Source organism: Euprymna scolopes, chromosome 38, assembly GCF_053919585.1.
Source record: "Euprymna scolopes isolate OS-2025 chromosome 38, ASM5391958v1, whole genome shotgun sequence".
Taxonomy (NCBI): domain Eukaryota; kingdom Metazoa; phylum Mollusca; class Cephalopoda; order Sepiida; family Sepiolidae; genus Euprymna; species Euprymna scolopes.
Genome location: NC_136519.1, coordinates 56,793,987 through 56,815,255, shown reverse-complemented (window position 1 = coordinate 56,815,255; position 21,269 = coordinate 56,793,987). Strand labels below are relative to the sequence as shown.

Below are 21,269 nucleotides of genomic sequence, written 5' to 3'. Positions count from 1 at the left end.
TTGACATAGATGGTCGTGTCATCAGTATAGATATCAACGAATGATTTAAGTATGTGTTTTGGGAGTTCGTTGATGTAGATCAGGAAGATTAAGGATGGACCCTTGAGGGACTCCAGGATTAATAGTGTGGGCCTCGTATTTCTGCCCATCAACTACTACTCTACAATGAGTCTACCAGAGAGAAATGATTTAATAATTGAGAAAACATTTCCAGTTATATCGTGGCTGGAAATCTTGTGAAGTAGGCCTTTATGCCATACCTTATCGAAGGCCTTTGATATATCAAGAGCAATTGCCTTAGAAAGGAAGCGTTTGTCGAGAGATTTACTAATCATATGAGATATAACCTTTAGCACATATGACCTTATAAAATGCTGGCATTGTTAATTCAGACATAGAAGGAAATCTGTGGGAACAGTATCCAAACCTAGTCGCCACCTTTTCTGCGATTGATGAGTTATCTGCGAGTCAATTTGAAGCTTCTATTTGGGAAGATCGACTCGTGGTTCTTCGCCAAGAGGTCATGATTAGTACATTCATGGCCATTTACATATTCGTAATGTGTTTACCAGATGAATTTTCATATTGCTGACTCATTTTCAAAATCGAAAACAGGTCGAGTGCTCGAGGATGAATTTGGAGATGTGTCAAGAAGATTAGTCAATGTTTCTCAAAAAACTGATGACACAGGATGAAATTTGGTTCAATCACTATGATTCAGAGATTAAATCCAGTTAATGCAATACAAGCACTTACATTCATCGCCTTTGAAGAAGGCAATGGTGCAGCCCTACTCTGACTAGGTCATGCTCATAGTCTTCTCGGGCCAGGACAGAGTAGTGATATATTTTTGGCAAAAGGTGCCGCAATTACAGGACTATATTATGCTTTATTTTTAAACAATCCAAGTGAAGAAGCAGGGCATAACCATCAATGAAAAACGTCCACAACGCACATGTTGTCATCAAGTGCGTGTTGCTATAAAATCTTCCTCAATTTCCTTACCCAATTGACCTTTCACCCTATTGACCTTTCGCCCTCTGACTTTCACCTCTTCCCGGCTATGAGGTTGGTTTTAAAAGGAAATCTTTTTGCAGATGGTGCAGCCTTTATTTCCGAAGTCACATCGTGGTTTGAGGACCAACCTCGCGTGTTCTAAAAAAACGGTCTCCAGAGCTGCAGTAAACAATGGGAGAAATAGTTTGTTCCTATGTGGAGAAATACTGATAAGTTTCCTTCTTTTACTGCTGTGAGAAATGGATTAGGGGCATTACTTATTAAACGTTCCTTTCGTAGATATATGACTTTTCGGCTGGGTAATTTAAAAGATATAATAATAAGCCTTGAAATTAAAACTAAGACGCTAGTTCCGTTCATAGCACTTGTTGAACAGTACGACCACTTGTTATATGTTCGATAAAACATAATATAGTGTTTTTCTCTCCACGCTGATGATTCTGTTCAGGGCAGAACAAGGTTAAAATGACTTTGAAACTGAATTTGAATCTTCTGACTGACAATAATTATCGTTTCCTACACTGAATATTGGATAAGCAGGAACCACTAGCGTCTGTGGGTAAAAACAACAAATGTTTACAATAAAAATAGTGTACTTCTGTGTGTGAGTGAAAACTAAGACTAGTACAAACAACTAAAATGATTTATGTTTTGGTTTTGGGTTGTCAAAGGAATCTAAGTGAGTAAAATTGAGATTGACTTTCAATTAGGAATTAATAAAGACAAAATATGCAGATAAGTTTATTCAACACTTGTTGCGCCATGAAACTCCTTGGTCTCACTATTTTACCTGTCGAAGTGCTTGGTGCGTAACTAGCTTCATGGCTAATTTAGTCTACAAAAAAACTCACAACTCCGCCAAAACAACGGAAATCATTTGGTGAACATTAAGTTTGCGCTAAATCGAGGCTAAGCAGCGATTGAGTAGATATTTTTAGCTCCCTGATAACGCAAAAATATGCGGTCGGAAAAATACTGGTTTAATGGTAATTCGGTAAATAGTATTTTTGGAAATTACCGGTATGTATCAGTAACTCGGTCTGGTAGGCTTAGAAAGCCATGGTTATGAATGAACGCCCTATTGCCAATAGTTTATAGGTTTCCTCACCATTTTTGTACGAGTCTTTCTAACAAATTCCTTTTTTTAATATATTTTTACTTAATGAACAGATGTTATTCTTACTCGCACTATAAGCATATCGGCTAATAAATCTGTCATATTTGGTATTTTGTAATTTGGCGAGTTTACAGTGTTTCGTGAAAGATATATTTTATTCTTATAAAATTCTAAATCACTATTAATTCATGTAATCAACATGACCAAGACGGTATATTTTTGGCGTTTACTTTTACTATAATTGTTTTAATTGAATTGAACCTTGCATTTATTTTTTACTTTTCAGAAAATGCCACACGTTTCTGTTATGCAAATGGAACTTGGGCTTCGAAATCCAATTATTTAGTATGTTTCACAGATGAAAAGGTAAGTTTTAACATATTTTTTTTTAATATTAATAACATGCGTCATCCGGACATAAATTCGATTAATGTTATAAATACATATATATAAATACATATATATATATATATATATATATATATATATATATATAAGTAACCTTGCTGTCTGTCCGTCTGAGAATGGGTCTAAATCAAACTCCTTTATCAATTAATGGTCTACAGACTTGAAACTATAAAGGATTCAAACCTGTGGAACAAATTTGATTTAGTTTTAGCCGGTAAAAATAACCGCTAAGTGGTAAATATTGAAAAGATTGGAAGTTGGCAGATGCAAGTCGAACTAAAGTGATTTCTATGCATGCGCAAATATACATTTATATGCCAAACCGCGTTATTATTTCACTTTTCTATATGTATGGATGCAGTTAAGAGGGTAATGAATACGACTGGAGAGTTCTATGTATTGGTTTTGATACTCGCTGATAGCACAAGTCAACTTTTTTTTAATCAGTACTTTATATTAGGTACAATATAAGTATCGATAAATCGAAATCTGTATAAATTAAGGTATCATACTTGAGCGTATTTTACGACTGCGCAACGATGAGCAGCCTGGTAGTTCATATACAGCATTTATTTTATTTTCATGGCTAATGCAAAGCTTTTGCTTATATGTATGTGTTGCGCAGTCGATTTTTCGTCAGCCAGAGAAAACTCATAGCACATTCGTTTTGTATAAAAATATAAAACCCTTTATTTTCTGTTTTTTCCTTTATTGCCTAGAAACAGGGTGTGGACAGAGGAGGTGGGTGCATGGAACCAAGAGCTTGTGCAAAATGATGCTTGCCCGCTGACTGTAAGCTGCTCTTCTCTTCTGCCTTTTACTCTTTTGCTATATATGTGACCTACTCTTCTGCAGGTGCGCTCACCTTGACAGCTGCGATCTCAGAAAAAAAGTTATATAAATTGCCGATATTATGACGTCATACCAATGAAAGCTTTCACTCGTCTCACACTAGTTTGAGTCGAAGTCAATTTTATCGATTTAACTGATTTAACTGACCCGGTTCACTTACTTTGAACCCTAGATACTGTACTTCTTTATTAAGAAACTCACACTTCGTGGCTTTCAACCAGACATTGTGCTTACGTAAACTGATTACTATCTTATCTATGTGATCTAAATGACTTTCCATCTGAGAAGATTAAAATATCATCCAAAAACAGTAATGCATAATTTACTGTAGAACTATGGACATTAATTCTTGGAATATTCCGGTGGGGTCGCGAGTCCGAACGGCATCACGTTAAAGTGAAATAAACCCCGATGGCAGCTGAACGCATTCTCTCTTTATCGTCCTTATTAAGTTTAACCTGCTAGTACCCAGACTTTAGATCTAATTTTGAGAAGTATTTTGCCGACGGTAACAATCAGGCATACTTCTTCGTGACTTTATTTAAAGCCTTAAAATCTACGCAAAATCTTTTACTACCACCCTTCTTTTCTACTAACACTACCGGAAAACTCCACGGGCTATTCGATCTCTCTGGATCACTACTCCTGCGACCTGCCAGAGTTATTCCGGAAAATATTGAACTCATTCTGATAATGGACTACCCAAGTTGTATGAAATCCTTTTTTTATAACTCTTATTCACCATTCAAATAATATTTTCAATATATTTGCTAAAAAGCAAATATTTATTTATTAATAGTTGAATATTTTGCTAATTTCATTTCATTTACTCTGATGATATAGCCATTATTGAAAATCCACGGATTAAGGAAATAAACATAATTTTTCTCTATATATTCCTTGTTTCAAACAATAAATTCTTAACTTAAATATATTTGCATAATTTTGATTTACAGAATTTAATTTTAATCATTGAACTTATATATATATATATATATATATATATATATATATAATTATAAAACTGAAATCGTCTTGCTTAAGAGTCCGGTTGAGAATCTCCGGTTTCACGCAAACACTTGATACATACAGAAGATATAGGCGAAATTTATTAAATAACGATAAGACAATTGTTTAAAAGAAAGCTGGAGAGATCATTCCATGCGCAGGCCTGGGTGCATGATAAGGAACCCTATGTTGTAGAGCTTCACCATCCACCGATTGGGATTTAAATACGATTTTGTTGTTATTTACTCATTAGTCTTTGCCTTTTCCAAGACATCCACAAAGTAATGAAGCTATTTGCTCAAAGCAGTATATATATATATATATATATATATATATATATATATATATATACATATATATAACAGATGTTTCGTAGTACACAATTTTAACATTGCTTTGAAAAGTATGAATGGAGTCATTATGGGTGAAAAAAAAACAAGAGAAACGGGAAATTGTATAGAGACAAATCGACTAAAAAGAATTATAGGTAAAAAAAAACATCGAATAAAAAAGGATCCATACGAAATTTCGTGTAAAAATATAAGGGATCTAGAGGTTAATCTTTCGACCGAGCCTTTTCAATAGATCTCGTCGCTAAGTTACATTAAGTTAACGAATGAGAATGGAAAAAGGGGAGGAGATGAGGTCGAGAAAAAAATATATATATATAATTAAGAAAATCCGTTGTCTACAAATAAGTATAAACAAAACAGAAAAACCAGCGTACATGTAGACATTTTTTTAAGTTCTTTAGATAACTCTAATTTATGTGAAAGTTCTTTTTGTCTACATAAAGCTGGATTGCGCATCAGCAACCTGACGGCCTACAATATATATATATTAAACAATATATATATATTAAACAATATATATATATATTAAACAATATATATATATATTAAACAATATATATATATATTAAACAATATATATATATATATATTAAACAATATATATATATTAAACAATATATATATATTAAACAATATATATATATATATATTAAACAATATATATATATATATATTAAACAATATAAATATATTAAACAATATATATATATATTAAACAATATATATATTAAAAAATATATATAGATATATTAAACAATATATATATATTAAACAATATATATATATTAAACAATATATATATATATATTAAACAATATATATATATATATTAAACAATATATATATATTAAACAATATATATATTAAACAATATATATATATATTAAACAATATATATATTAAACAATATATATATTAAACAATATATATATATATATTAAACTATATATATATATATATATATTAAACTATATATATATATATATTAAACAATATATATATTAAACAATATATATATATTAAACAATATATATATTAAACAATATATATATTAAACAATATATATATATTAAATAATATATATATATTAAACAATATATATATTAAACAATATATATATATTAAACAATATATATATTAAACAATATATATATATATTAAACAATATATATATATTAAACAATATATATATATTAAACAATATATATATATTAAACAATATGTATATATATTAAACAATATATATATATTAAACAATATATATATATATTAAACAATATATATATATATTAAACAATATATATATATTAAACAATATATATATTAAACAATATATATATATATTAAACAATATATATATATATTAAACAATATATATATATATAAAACAATATATATATATATTAAACAATATATATATATTAAACAATATATATATATAAAACAATATATATATATATATTAAACAATATATATATATATATTAAACAATATATATATATTAAACAATATATATATATTAAACAATATATATATATTAAACAATATATATATATTAAACAATATATATATATATTAAACAATATATATATATATATCAAACAATATATATATATATATATCAAACAATATATATATATATATTAAACAATATATATATATATATTAAACAATATATATATATATTAAACAATACATATATATATATTAAACAATACATATATATATATTAAACAATATATATATATTAAACAATATATATATATATATTAAACAATATATATATATATTAAACAATATATATATATATTAAACAATATATATATATTAAACAATATATATATATTAAACAATATATATATATATATATTAAACAATATATATATATTAAACAATATATATATATATTAAACAATATATATATATATTAAACAATATATATATATATTAAACAATATATATATATATATTAAACAATATATATATATATATTAAACAATATATATATATTAAACAATATATATATATTAAACAATATATATATATTAAACAATATATATATATATATTAAACAATATATATATATTAAACAATATATATATATTAAACAATATATATATATTAAACAATATATATATATATTAAACAATATATATATATTAAACAATATATATATATTAAACAATATATATATATTAAACAATATATATATATTAAACAATATATATATATTAAACAATATATATATATATTAAACAATATGTATATATATTAAACAATATGTATATATATTAAACAATATGTATATATATTAAACAATATATATATATTAAACAATATATATATATATTAAACAATATATATATATATATATTAAACAATATATATATATATTAAACAATATGTATATATATTAAACAATATATATATATATTAAACAATATATATATATATATATTAAACAATATATATATAATAAACAATATATATATATATTAAACAATATATATATATATTAAACAATATATATATATTAAACAATATATATATATATTAAACAATATATATATATATTAAACAATATATATATATTAAACAATATATATATTAAACAATATATATATATTAAACAATATATATATATAAAACAATATATATATATATTAAACAATATATATATATAAAACAATATATATATATATATTAAACAATATATATATATATTAAACAATATATATATATTAAACAATATATATATATTAAACAATATATATATATTAAACAATATATATATATTAAACAATATATATATATATATCAAACAATATATATATATATATTAAACAATATATATATATATTAAACAATATATATATATATTAAACAATATATATATATATTAAACAATATATATATATATTAAACAATATATATATATATTAAACAATACATATATATATATTAAACAATATATATATATTAAACAATATATATATATATATTAAACAATATATATATATATTAAACAATATATATATATATTAAACAATATATATATATTAAACAATATATATATATTAAACAATATATATATATTAAACAATATATATATATTAAACAATATATATATATATTAAACAATATATATATATATTAAACAATATATATATATATATTAAACAATATATATATATTAAACAATATATATATATATATTAAACAATATATATATATTAAACAATATATATATATTAAACAATATATATATATATTAAACAATATATATATATTAAACAATATATATATATTAAACAATATATATATATTAAACAATATGTATATATATTAAACAATATGTATATATATTAAACAATATGTATATATATTAAACAATATGTATATATATTAAACAATATGTATATATATTAAACAATATATATATATATTAAACAATATATATATATATATATATTAAACAATATATATATATATATTAAACAATATGTATATATATTAAACAATATGTATATATATTAAACAATATATATATATATATTAAACAATATATATATATTAAACAATATATATATATATTAAACAATATATATATATTAAACAATATATTTATATATATTAAACAATATATATATATATTAAACAATATGTATATATATTAAACAATATATATATATATTAAACAATATATATATATATATTAAACAATATATATATATATATTAAACAATATATATATATTAAACAATATATATATATTAAACAATATATATATATTAAACAATATATATTAAACAATATATATATATATTAAACAATATATATATATATTAAACAATATATATATATATTAAACAATATGTATATATATTAAACAATATATATATATATATATTAAACAATATGTATATATATTAAACAATATATATATATATATTAAACAATATATATATATATATATATATATATATATATATATATATATATATATGGTTTTAAATAAAATACTAGGCGGAAGTTTCTCGAGAGCTCTTTCGGCTATCATCTCTTCAGGAGTAAATCGATAGCAATCTAAATAATATAGTAACGAAAATAAAGAGTTCTATTGGGGAACTTATTTAATGTGCCGATAGATGTAAAATAGATTGGTTTGAGGTGCTACATAGAGCGGACTCCAAAAACCATTTAAAGATTTTGGAGGCCGTCTCTATCGCGGTGCCTCAACCTTCTTTGCGCCGGCAAAAAGAAACATCAAACGCGTTGTTTCTCTTTTGGGGATCTTTGAATTTTTTCTCCCGCTTTTTTTTTTTTTCTCCCTCGTTGTGCCAACATTTTTAATCGTTTTTTAAACGTAAATAAATTTAATTAATGTCCCCGTACGGTTGGCACATTAAATAAGTTCCCCAATAGAACTCTTTATTTTCGTTATAATATTATTTAGATTGCTATCGATTTACTCCTGAAGAAATGATAGCCGAAAGAACTCTCGAGAAACTTCCGCCTAGTATTTTATTTAAAACCATATACAAATTCTGTACCACTAAATATTTAGTTAAATATTTTCGGAAGAGGTACACACACCAACAAATAGAATTGTGTAATAATATTGTAAGATTAAGGAGTAGAATTAGATCTACCAATCTCTCCTTAGCTTTTTTGCGTTCTTGTCTGGAACAAGATGTAGCCCCAGTTTACATTAGTAAACGTATTGCTGCATCTAAAGTGAAGCCAAGTTTGTCTATGGAGCGTGCGTTTATACGTGACGACATGAATAAGTTGATGGAGAATCTTGAGACATATATTAGTAATCGTCATCAACTTTGGTCCGTAGTTAAGGGTTCCTGTCCTTTTGTGATTTTTTCCGTTTTTTGCAAATATTTATCTATCGGTGATCAGTTTGCTAGGCAAAATGCTTCCAAAGATAATAGTAAGCACCTTGCTCTTCTGGTTCGCAGAAGATATGGGTGTGAACCCACTAATGGAAGCAAACATATTTTCAATTTTTCAAAAACTGTCCTTACAGAAATTTAAAATAGAGTTTTGTCTAGGGGCTTAGATTTTTGTATTCCCACCACGAGTTTAAATAAAGAGAGAACACTTTCTGCCTTTGAAGTTTTGTTCTCTCAACTTAGACATAATGTGCCTAATTCCCCAGAAAAAATTGTTGGGATGAAATCCAATTTAGTTGCCTTAGCTCACCGATATAGTAAATTCCTGTCGATCATAGCGACTTTGTCTGAAACATAACGCAATTTAAGACGATGAAAGCGTTAAAATCTAATACCAATATTTATATGTGTAAACCAGACAAAGGTGCAGGAGTGGTGATTTTGGATAAATCGGACTACGTTGAGAAAATGGCAGTTATTCTCAATGATAGTTCGAAATTCCGTAAACTCGGCTCTGTCGAGTTGGCGGATAATACTTGCAAGAACGAGGCTAAAATGCAGAGACGTTTACTTGCATTATTTAAAAAGGTGTTTTGCAAGGATGTCTATGACAGGATCAGGCTCTCTGGGTCACAACGTCCCAGAATGTATGGTCTCCCCAAAATCCACAAGCAAGGTGTTCCACTGAGACCTATTTTATCAATGGTTGGTTCAGCACAACATTCTTTGGCTCAGTGGTTTGTGGAAATTCTGCAACCTGTGCGCGAGCTATACACCACGCATTGTATCCCAGATTCTTTTCGGTTGGTTGATTGTGTACGTGGGTTGGATTCTAATGCATTGGCCAGCATTTGGTTGACAACCCGTGCTGTGCCGATAGATATAAAATAGATTGATTCGAGGTGCTACATAGAGCGGACTCCAAAAACCATTTAAAGATTTTGGAGGCCGTCTCTATCGCGGTGCGTCAACCTTCTTTGTGTCGGCAAAAAGAAACATCAAACGCATTGTTTCTCTTTGGGGAATTTTTTCTCCCGCTTTTTTTTCCCCCCTCGTTGTACCAACATTTTTAATCGTTTTTTAAACGTAAATTTAATTAATGTCCCCGTACGTTGGCACATTAAATAAGTTCCCCAATAGAACTCTTTATTTTCGTTATAATATTATTTAGATTGCTATCGATTTACTCCTGAAGAGATGATAGCCGAAAGAGCTCTCGAGAAACTTCCGCCTAGTATTTTATTTAAAACCATATACAAATTCTGTACCTCAAAACATATATATATATATATATATATATATATATATATATATATATATATATAAACAATATATATATATATTAAACAATATATATATATATTAAACAATATATATATATATTAAACAATATATATATATATTAAACAATATATATATATATATATTAAACAATATATATATATATATTAAACAATATATATATATATATTAAACAATATATATATATATATTAAACAATATATATATATATATTAAACAATATATATATATTAAACAATATATATATATATATATTAAACAATATATATATATATATTAAACAATATATATATATATATTAAACAATATATATATATATATTAAACAATATATATATATATATTAAACAATATATATATATATATATTAAACAATATATATATATATTAAACATATATATATATATATTAAACAATATATATATATATTAAACAATATATATATATATATTAAACAATATATATATATATATTAAACAATATATATATATATTAAACAATATATATATATATATATATATATTAAACAATATATATATATATATTAAACAATATATATATATATATTAAACAATATATATATATATATTAAACAATATATATATATATATTAAACAATATATATATATATTAAACAATATATATATATATATATATTAAACAATATATATATATATATATTAAACAATATATATATATATATTAAACAATATATATATATATATATATTAAACAATATATATATATATATATTAAACAATATATATATATATATATATATATATTAAACAATATATATATATATATATATTAAACAATATATATATATATATATATATATTAAACAATATATATATATATATATATTAAACAATATATATATATATATTAAACAATATATATATATATATATATATTAAACAATATATATATATATATATATATATATTAAACATTATATATATTTATATATATATATATTTTAAACAATTGTCTTATCGTTATTTAATAAATTTCGCCTATATCTTCTGTATGTATCAAGTGTTTGCGTAAAACCGGAGATTCTCAACCGGACTCTTAAACCAGGATCGGAAGGACGGTTTAAACACCAAAGCAAGCAAGACGATTTCAGTTTTATAATTATATAGATGGATGTACATTCAAAGAATTTTCTATATCCAAGATCCCATATTCTTTACGTGCGTAATGAACAGAACAAACATTTTTTATCGTGCATTTTTTTCTTCATTAGCCAGAAGAGGACAATGTTTTATCTGTTTTTTGTCTTGTTTTATCGCCAATTTCTCCGGGCATTTTTGAGATGGATGCGTCACGATGACGTGACAGTGTTTAAATTAGTTGCAATGTTCCGGTTAATGTTAGGGTCATAGTACTTTTTGGGAGTCAAGGCTGCAAATTGTGTTAAAGGCAGCTAAATTTGAAAATTGTGATATTCTTTATCTGAAAAAAATGTACAGATCAGACATTTGCGAATGTAAATTTTCGGGTTTATTTTCTACTTATTTACAGTCAGCATATCTTGATCAAGCCGGGGATTTGTCGTCAAACTCCGTGAATCTGTTAAATTCATGTGTATCTAGTTTGCACTGTATCAGCATAACTAAATAAAGCTTAGTTCACATGAGAATAGATCTTGTGTCTGACTGTGAAATGTATCCAGTGATAAGGCCTTGACACTTCAAAGGCATGTGGACCTGATCTCATCCCAGCTGTGCTATTAAAAAGTGCTCAGCTGAAGTAGCTCCAGTTCTCTCCAAACTATACAACAAATGCCTTAATGAATCTTGCTTTCCGTTTTGTTGGAAAACTGCTTCTGTGATACCAGTATTCAAGAATTCTGGAGAAAGAACGGACCCATTAAATTATCGCCCCATTAGCCTCCTCCTAAAATATTTGGGACCTTAATTAACCATGCTCTAGTCCATCGTCTTACAGATGCTAAACTTCTGACTGACCAACAATATAGATTTAGACAAGCCCGTTCCACAGCAGACATCCTCACTGTAATCTCTGAACGTATATACCACTCACTGGACAAAGCCGGGGAGGGCAGAGCGGTAGCTCTAGATATATCTAAGGCTTTTGACAGGTATGGCATGAGGGTCTCCTCAGGAAAATTAGATCATACGGTATCACTGGTAGAATACTAAACATAATTAAATCCTTCTTAGATAAGAGAAAAATCCAGGTTGTCCTCGGCGGTCGTACATCTAAACAATATAATATAAATGCGGGAGTGCCCCAAGGGTCGATCCTTGGACCTCTGTTGTTCCTAATATTCATAAATGACCTCCCCGACAAAATTGCCTCTGAGATGGGTATATATGCTGATGACACCACACTCTATAACAGGCATGACAGGAAAACAAATGAACAAATATCTAAAGAAATGGCAGAAATACTAGAGGATGACCTCCAATCTGTAGTGAAATGGGGACAAAAATGGATGGTCACGTTCAATGCCGCCAAGACTAAACTAGTTTCCTTCAATAAATACAAAAAAAAACCTTCTCTACCACAAATAGCAATGGCCAACAACACTTTATCTGAGAGTACATCTTTCAAACTCCTTGAAACTCAGGAAACATGAGTTGGAGCAATTACATTGAAAGCATTGTCAGGGCCGCTGCAAAGAAGTGAGGCTCTCTCTACCATGCTAGAAAATTACTAACACCCGAAATTATTCTGTACCTCTATAAGGCCACCATTCGCCCATGTATGGAATATTGCTGTCATATTTGGGCTGGTGCCTCTGCTACTAGTCTCTCGCTCTTAGACAAGGTTCAAGAGAGTCGCCAATCTGATAGGCCCTGAACTGGCATCTAAGCTTCAGCCTCTGTCCCAACGACGAAATGTTGCATCCCGCTGCCTCTTCTACAAGTATTTTAATTGCTGACGAACTGCAACAACTTGTGCCCCCACGACGTAAACATCCTCGACAAACCCGAAAGGAAGCTAAATCTCACCGCAACACAGTAGAGATCCCTAGATGTAAAAGATCTCTCTATTCCAGTAGTTTCTTCCCCAGAACCGCTAGACTTTGGAATTCCATTCTGGGTCCTGCTTCCCCAACTGTACTGACGTGCAGAAGTTCAAGTGTAACGTAAACCGACACCTTGCTGCCCAAATCCCTACATAGTACACCAGTAGATAGTAGCCCCCTACACCAAAGTTGCAATTTGCATTGTTTGGGGTGAAAATGTAATAAAAAAGGCCCCTATTTGAAAGGGGAATTAATACTTAGCTACCATTATTCACAAGTCTAGAGTGGTAGTATCTGTCAGGGTAATGCTATCCATAAATTAAATTAGATTTGTTCTGGACACGAAACTAAATTTTATCGGACTCCCTCGAGCAAGCTGTTAGTGGACACAAACCTAAAATCCATGTTTCGCAAACATTTCTAACTCTTATTCCTAATCGTATCGACAATCCAATCTCCCCTTCCTCAGTATGATATAAAGCTAGTTATGAACCAGCGAGTCTTATCTTATCCGTTTGAGTTAAATAGCATCATATGCAGACTATTTATTGGAGAAATGTACACTTACAAAACAAACTGAAATGAGAAACCAATCAAATACAGATGTTATTATTTCGAAATAATAAACATAACAAGAGCGATATCAAATCCTCATTAACCGCCAACTAAATATTGTAAGCCATTTTCTATGGCTAAAGCGGCACTGACAAAACCTGGCATAACTAGCATTTACTATCGGATAGAGTATTAAAAACATAGCAAATTCAGGATATTTTCTTGTAACGTGTTCACTTTTAGGCGTTCATAACATTACCGCTCAATATTTTGATGTCACGTAATAACAGGGAATGGTAATTTCTTGTCAGCGTTTTATTTTCTCTCATGGGACCAGTTATAGTTGAGGCACTTCCAAATCAATAACGTTCAAAAGGACACAATTGACAATAAATGTACGGAGAAGGTAATATGTTACATATTTATTTACAATCATAATAAAATTGAAAAACAGTTTTATTTACAAAATGCTTTACAATAAAAACACGAAACAAATATTTTTAAAAAACACAGTACAGTGATGGTATCTCTATTCAATGGCTTTTCCACTATGGCCGAGTTAATACACGGTGATTCTTATTGTAAGAAAAACTGAACTCTCTAAAAAGGATCACTATGAATTGGGACAAAAATAAAAATTGCCTCTAGTAGGAGGATTTTCCTTTCACTGGTAGAATGCTTGGTTGTAGATTTCACTTGTTTTGGGGTTTTTTCTGTCACCCAAAATACGGCATATTGCCAATTAAACTTTTTAAGATCGTGTTTAATAGAAGACTGTGAAGTGTTAACACGTCTGTTTACATTACAATTAAAATAGGAAACAGAGAGGGAAATCAAAAATCTAGTAGTCAGAGGGAAACAGTGAATCAGTTGTATTTTGCTACTTGTTGGATTAGTTCGGAGTGTGTATATCGAGGGGGGGGCGCAAGTGGAATGAGTTTATCAGAACATTTTTAATTAAAGTACTTGTATAACAGGCACAAAAGTGTGACATTGTAGCAATGGGACAAGGGTTGGAGCTTGACCGAAAGTGCGGGACCTATTAGATTTAAGAATCATTTTTGGACTCGTTCTAGACTGAAGTAACTAGTGGAAGATGCACCACCCCAGATAATGTAACAATACTTTATTTATGGGCGAATTATAGCTTTGATCATTTGCACTGGAATTATGCGAACGGGGACTGGACGTGACGTGTCATGTGTCACGTGTTCTGGTTTTCGCAATTATAATTGTTGTATTTAAGATGCCGAACAAGCAATTGACGAAATACCTGAGAGTGAATAAAGAATATATATAAAAACATACATTCGTCTTGGGTCCCTGCCTTGAAACGTTTCCAACGTTGAAACAGGTTCCAGCAGCAGAAACAGGTATGTCATATTACGTGTTCTAACACGCACGCACCTATAAAGACTAGCCGAGTCACAGCCCGTTTAGATAGACATTTAGGACGAGGATAACAGTCCGTAATACCACGAACACAACGTACATAGATACATTTACATATGGCCCGTTACTTAATCAAGAGAAAATATATAAACGATTAAGATAACAGAACACAGCTACACAACATTATGTGTCGAATCTTTATTCCATTTTCATTAAAGATTTCTAAATAATATTTTACATTAAAAAAGTAAGCTTAATATTTCTTAAGAGAAAAAATAAATTGATATCGCTTAATTGTTGCTTAATAACTATAGATCATATTCCATCCTAAATATTTGAATTGTGTAGTGAGAGGTTGTGTTCGAATTATGGACTAATTATCATTTAAAATACACAAACGGAATTGAAATTTGTGAATATTTATTAACTGATGTCCAAATATTAAAATTTTCTCAATTTTCACAAACTTTCACTCGCTTGTTACACGCATTTACATAAAACTAAATTAAAATAAAGATAACCTTTGACTGATGATCAGCTTGTTCCAAAATTCATAATGATCAATTAGTTGGTTCAGGAGTGAATCCTGTACATACAAAAATCATAAAGATATATTAAGCGAAATCCATCTGAATAGAGATATTCCAATTAACAGCATATTTGAATAAACCCTATATCCCATGATACAGATATTATAATGTTAAGTGTAAAACTGTTAGCCGGTTTGTAGAAAAAGAACATGGTTTAGAAACCATGGTAATTTATTTTGTACATATTGTTATTACTTCAACATATCGCCATGATTAATTTATAACATTTTCTTTGAAGTTTATTAAAGCATCATTAATATTTTATTGCAATGTTCCCACCTATGTTGACCCAGAAAACGATGTTGTTTAATCAACAGATGGTGTCATCTTCCGTTATGCTTGTTCTCAAATGGTACTACTGACAAAAGACCTCCTAGTATAATTTGGTTGAGTATTATGCGCTATTCTTCATATTCTGACTTATCATTCGATGATCACAAAACCATTTAGATTAGATTGACATCACGAGAGAAGATTGAACATGACTTTGACATTAAAATGTAAAAAGCTTTACAAGCGACAGATTGAAACTCATGTTGACAGATCGAGTCAATTTCTAGAGGGCAAAACTCGTTATCGTTATGAATAAAAAGTTTCTAACACACACAGATATGGATGCGTAAGCTGTCAATTATGTATGCACTGCCGTGTGTGTTTTTGAAGCGATACGTATTTTGATGGGAAAACACTGTGTTGCATTAATAAGTCATTTTCTTCCTTTAAATGATAAAGAGTTATATGGGTGTTTGTTTTCAAAGCATAACGACAAATTTTAAAGAAAAGAAAAATGTTTCGAATTTCTTACATTTGGATTATTGGGATTCACACTGAATGTTTTTTTCGCAACGTTTCAATCGATGTAAATTTCGACCTTTTTCGGGTCTATCATGTCGAACTCGAGTATATTTCTCTCAAAACTCTTTATCTAATCCATGGGGACAACATTATTATTTATTCACTACTAGCGGGGGTACCTGGCGTTTGCCAGGTGTTTGTAGGTGTGTGTAAGGGGGGTAAAGTAAAGAATAAGCGAAGTAATAATCCTGTTTCAATAAAAAAAAAAACGATGTCAAACTTCCAAAAAAAAAATCGGAAAAACGAAAACAGAAAAAAAAACATCGAACAAAACGAAATAAAACGGAAATGATGTATTATATGTTTATTTAAAAAAAAAATGGAAAGAATCCTTGTTGTTGTTTTTATTAGTGTATAAATGTTGGGAAATAAATGGTAATTAAGCACCGTAAAAGTAAGCGTGGTGCGTTTCACCCAATAGGAAAGATCGAACAGAAAGGTACGGTGAAATTCCATTCCCGTTTTTTCCAGCAACTACGAAGTACAGAAACCGAAATCGGTGTTCGTTCCTAACTGTCCCTTCTAAACGATCAGGTAACGGTGTAAATTATTAGAGAGAAAAGATTTTACTACCTGCATTGATCTTAACCGATTTCGGCAGTGAACAGAAAAAATATAGGAATTTACGATGAAGTAAAGAGGTAATATGCCTATAACACACCTCAGATATTGTGCTGCAGTTTGTGCATATTACATTTGCATGAAATGTCTTTATTTTTAATCCTATTAAGGTCAAAATCACAGGGGAAAAATTAGTTCATTTTATATATATGGATAGAAAAAGAGATGACTAGTTAACATTCCTAACTAATTGGCAATTGTATTCTTAGTATCGTCGGCACTGAGGATTAAACTTTCAACTTTCAGAAGAGTGACACTTATAACTGAATTTAGTACTTTATCCGTTCCTTCATGTGTTTTTAAATGAGATGAATTTTTCCTTTTAAAATTTCGTGTAGATTTCGGAATTCAGTAGAAAGATTGCCAAGTTCGACAAGAAACACCTGAAAAAGATCGGAGGGTAAATCGGCTGAAACTTTGTTGAAAATAGATGAGAACATTTGATCGAAAAATCTAAATAAAATGAATTATTAGTCCTAATCTCAAAAATTTAAAATAAAAGAATGTTTTGGAATTTTTTTAGATGATGATTCAGAATTTGTACAATTTGAATTTTTAGGACTACTATTCTTCCCTGTGACAATCTTGCTGTATGAGAAACTCATTACATTTCGATCGAGGTAAGCTACGACATACTTCAATGGCGTTTTGTCGAACAATTAAATATTTTAGTCGAATTTGGAAACATATTTAATCCATTTTTTTCTTTGTTTCACCTTTAATGAGGACTGAGCATTTCATGTCAGAAAGAATGCCACTTGTCCATAGATATGTGGCGCAACGGATAAAGGTGTTTATATACAATCAGTTATACGTTACAGTATTCTATAGGTTGAAGGTTCAATCCCCAATACAGGCGATACTAACTATGAATACAATAAAATTTAATTTGCTTAAATCTTTTACCCAGTAATAACTGAGAGAACGAAGACAACTTACCGCCGTTAATTAGATACAGGTTTAAGATAAAAAGAAGGAAAAAGGGGCAGAAGTAAAGAAGAAACAAAAGAAAACAATCGTAAATTAGGAATTACAATGAGTACAATTGATGCGAAAACACATTGCTAAAAAATAATAAACATCCTCTTATAAATATAGCAACTTAATACGAATTATTTTTGCATCTCCATTTATTCCGCACTGGATTTTCCACACAAATTGATTTGATTTGGGCATCTTTCCATACATATCTGCATCACTCATCTATGGCCATAGTGGAATGATTATAAGCAGAATAGAATTTTATGTATTTCGCCATTTTTATATAAGAGAATATAAATCAGTTAGAGAGGAAAGACATTTTTTCTGCTTGAGAAACCAAGGAATCTTCTCAACCGTGATGATTTCCTCATCCATATCGACATGCTTCTAGGCGTTATCAGAAAATCAGGATGCCTTTAAAATATTTACAACTTCATAAAAACAATTTATTTGTGTGGATACGTATATATACTAGCATGAATACTCGACGTTGCCCGAGAAATGCATAAGGATCAACGAATATCTAAACTTCTACTGTCATCGAAATCGTTGCACAGTTTAAAAAATTACTTTGGCTATATTTTATATGATATCCGCGTGTATTATGTTAAAAAATATTTAAAAAATCATACAAAAATATATTGTACTCTATTTTTCTGTGAAATATAAAGGAATCAATAAATATTTAATCAGTAATAATTTTTTATAATACATAAATCAAGTTCAAATCGTTGAAAACATTATTGTATTTTTCAAAAAAGGAAATAATAGTGGCATTTCATTATTTCGTCCATTTTTACATGAAGGCAAGATTTTAACCTAACACCGGTTCGAGTCGCCTACGCTTTTGATTTAACCATTTTTATTGATGGCCTTCGGTTCTTATTTCATTGATCACTAAATAAAACACAACAAAATCTAACTTATTCTAAGAACGCAATTACTTCAGTCTATAAGGATTTTCCTACATTACAAAAACACCAGAAACATTTTTTTTTATATTGGTATAAAGGAAAACGCTGGATGAATAAAATGAAGCGAAAGTGGTTGCGATTGTCAAATTTTATTAAATAGAAAATATTTCAATAAAAAAAAAAATTATAAAGAAAAATGTTTCAATCGCAAAAGTAATGTATGAAGGGGTATATTAACAGTTAGATAGTTAATAATGAAATATTTAGGGATTTTAAAAACATAAACATTGGTGTTGATAAGAGATTTTGGAATTTAGTTATTAAAACAATGGGAGGACCAAGATAATAGTGACTGACTTAGATCTAATGTCAAAGAATCGAACTAACAAAGAAAGGATTTCACGGAACAGACCAGGCAGTTTGTTATCCTGTTATTTAGTAACACAGAGTTGGGAGTCCTCCCTGGGTATAGGTTGGCTTTGCTGGTCGGGAAGCGTGTGGCAAGGGAATTAGAGGAAATGTAATAGCCAATAAAAACAGGTGTAACCCTAACCCTAACCCTAACCCTAACTCCGATAAACAGAAGTGGCAATCATAGAAATAATGTCATGTGTAAAATACAATTTGGTCGCCATCAGTTTCTTCGGAGAGAAGTGTCTTCAATTTCAGGACAGCACATCAAAGAACTATTAGTCAAAAAGTTGAGACTATTCAAAATAGGTATGTGTCTTTTGGACTGATGTTGAGCCAGACAAAGATGTTCGTCTCTTTGTAAAACAACTATCTGGTCACGAAATGTATTTGAATGTATATACACCCACAACGAACTTTAGGTAGATTTAACGACACAATACTGCTAGATGACTACACGAATATACACTCGAATACAATTATAACACTAGGCGATCACTGATAAAAGAAAATAAATAAAAAATATATACCAGCCAATTATAGATACAGCTGTGCAACATAGATCCAGTATTGATTAAAATGTCTTGCTAAATATTTTTCATTACACTAATTTACTAGCATGGGTGCCCGGCGTTGCCCGAGTGTTTGGGGGTGTGTGTTGAGAAAAAAAAGTGTTAGTAGGAAGGCAGCCTCGAACCCGTAGCGTGAAGGAGGAAAAGAACGGGAAAAAGTGACGTCTTTGCTGTTACGACCACCGCTAAAATGGGAAGTGGCGTAGGTTTAAATTAAGACTAGACAATTGAAAAGAGTGGATGACTTAAGAAAATATCGGTGAAAAAAAGCGACTCCTCCCTGTAGAAAAGTTCCCAGTTGAAGGTGAAGATATTAATGCTTTAAGCAAATTTTTCGGTATTTGTCTGAAGGGTCGAACTTCAAACCTATACTGATCTTGTGAAAATCGGTCGCCTGTGTCGGAAGTTTTAGGC

The 21,269-nt window shown here is 28.7% G+C and overlaps 1 protein-coding gene across 1 annotated transcript in view; it reads left to right on the top strand.

Annotated features, from left to right (window-relative positions):
• Positions 1-21,269, top strand: part of LOC145263160 (corticotropin-releasing factor receptor 2-like) — an 878,460-nt gene that overhangs the window by 491,155 nt on the left and 366,036 nt on the right. Inside the window, exon 3 of the mRNA XM_080120166.1 lies at positions 2,421-2,500. Within this exon, the coding sequence (XP_079976292.1) occupies positions 2,421-2,500 (80 nt within the window). The remainder of the gene's footprint in view (positions 1-2,420; positions 2,501-21,269) is intronic.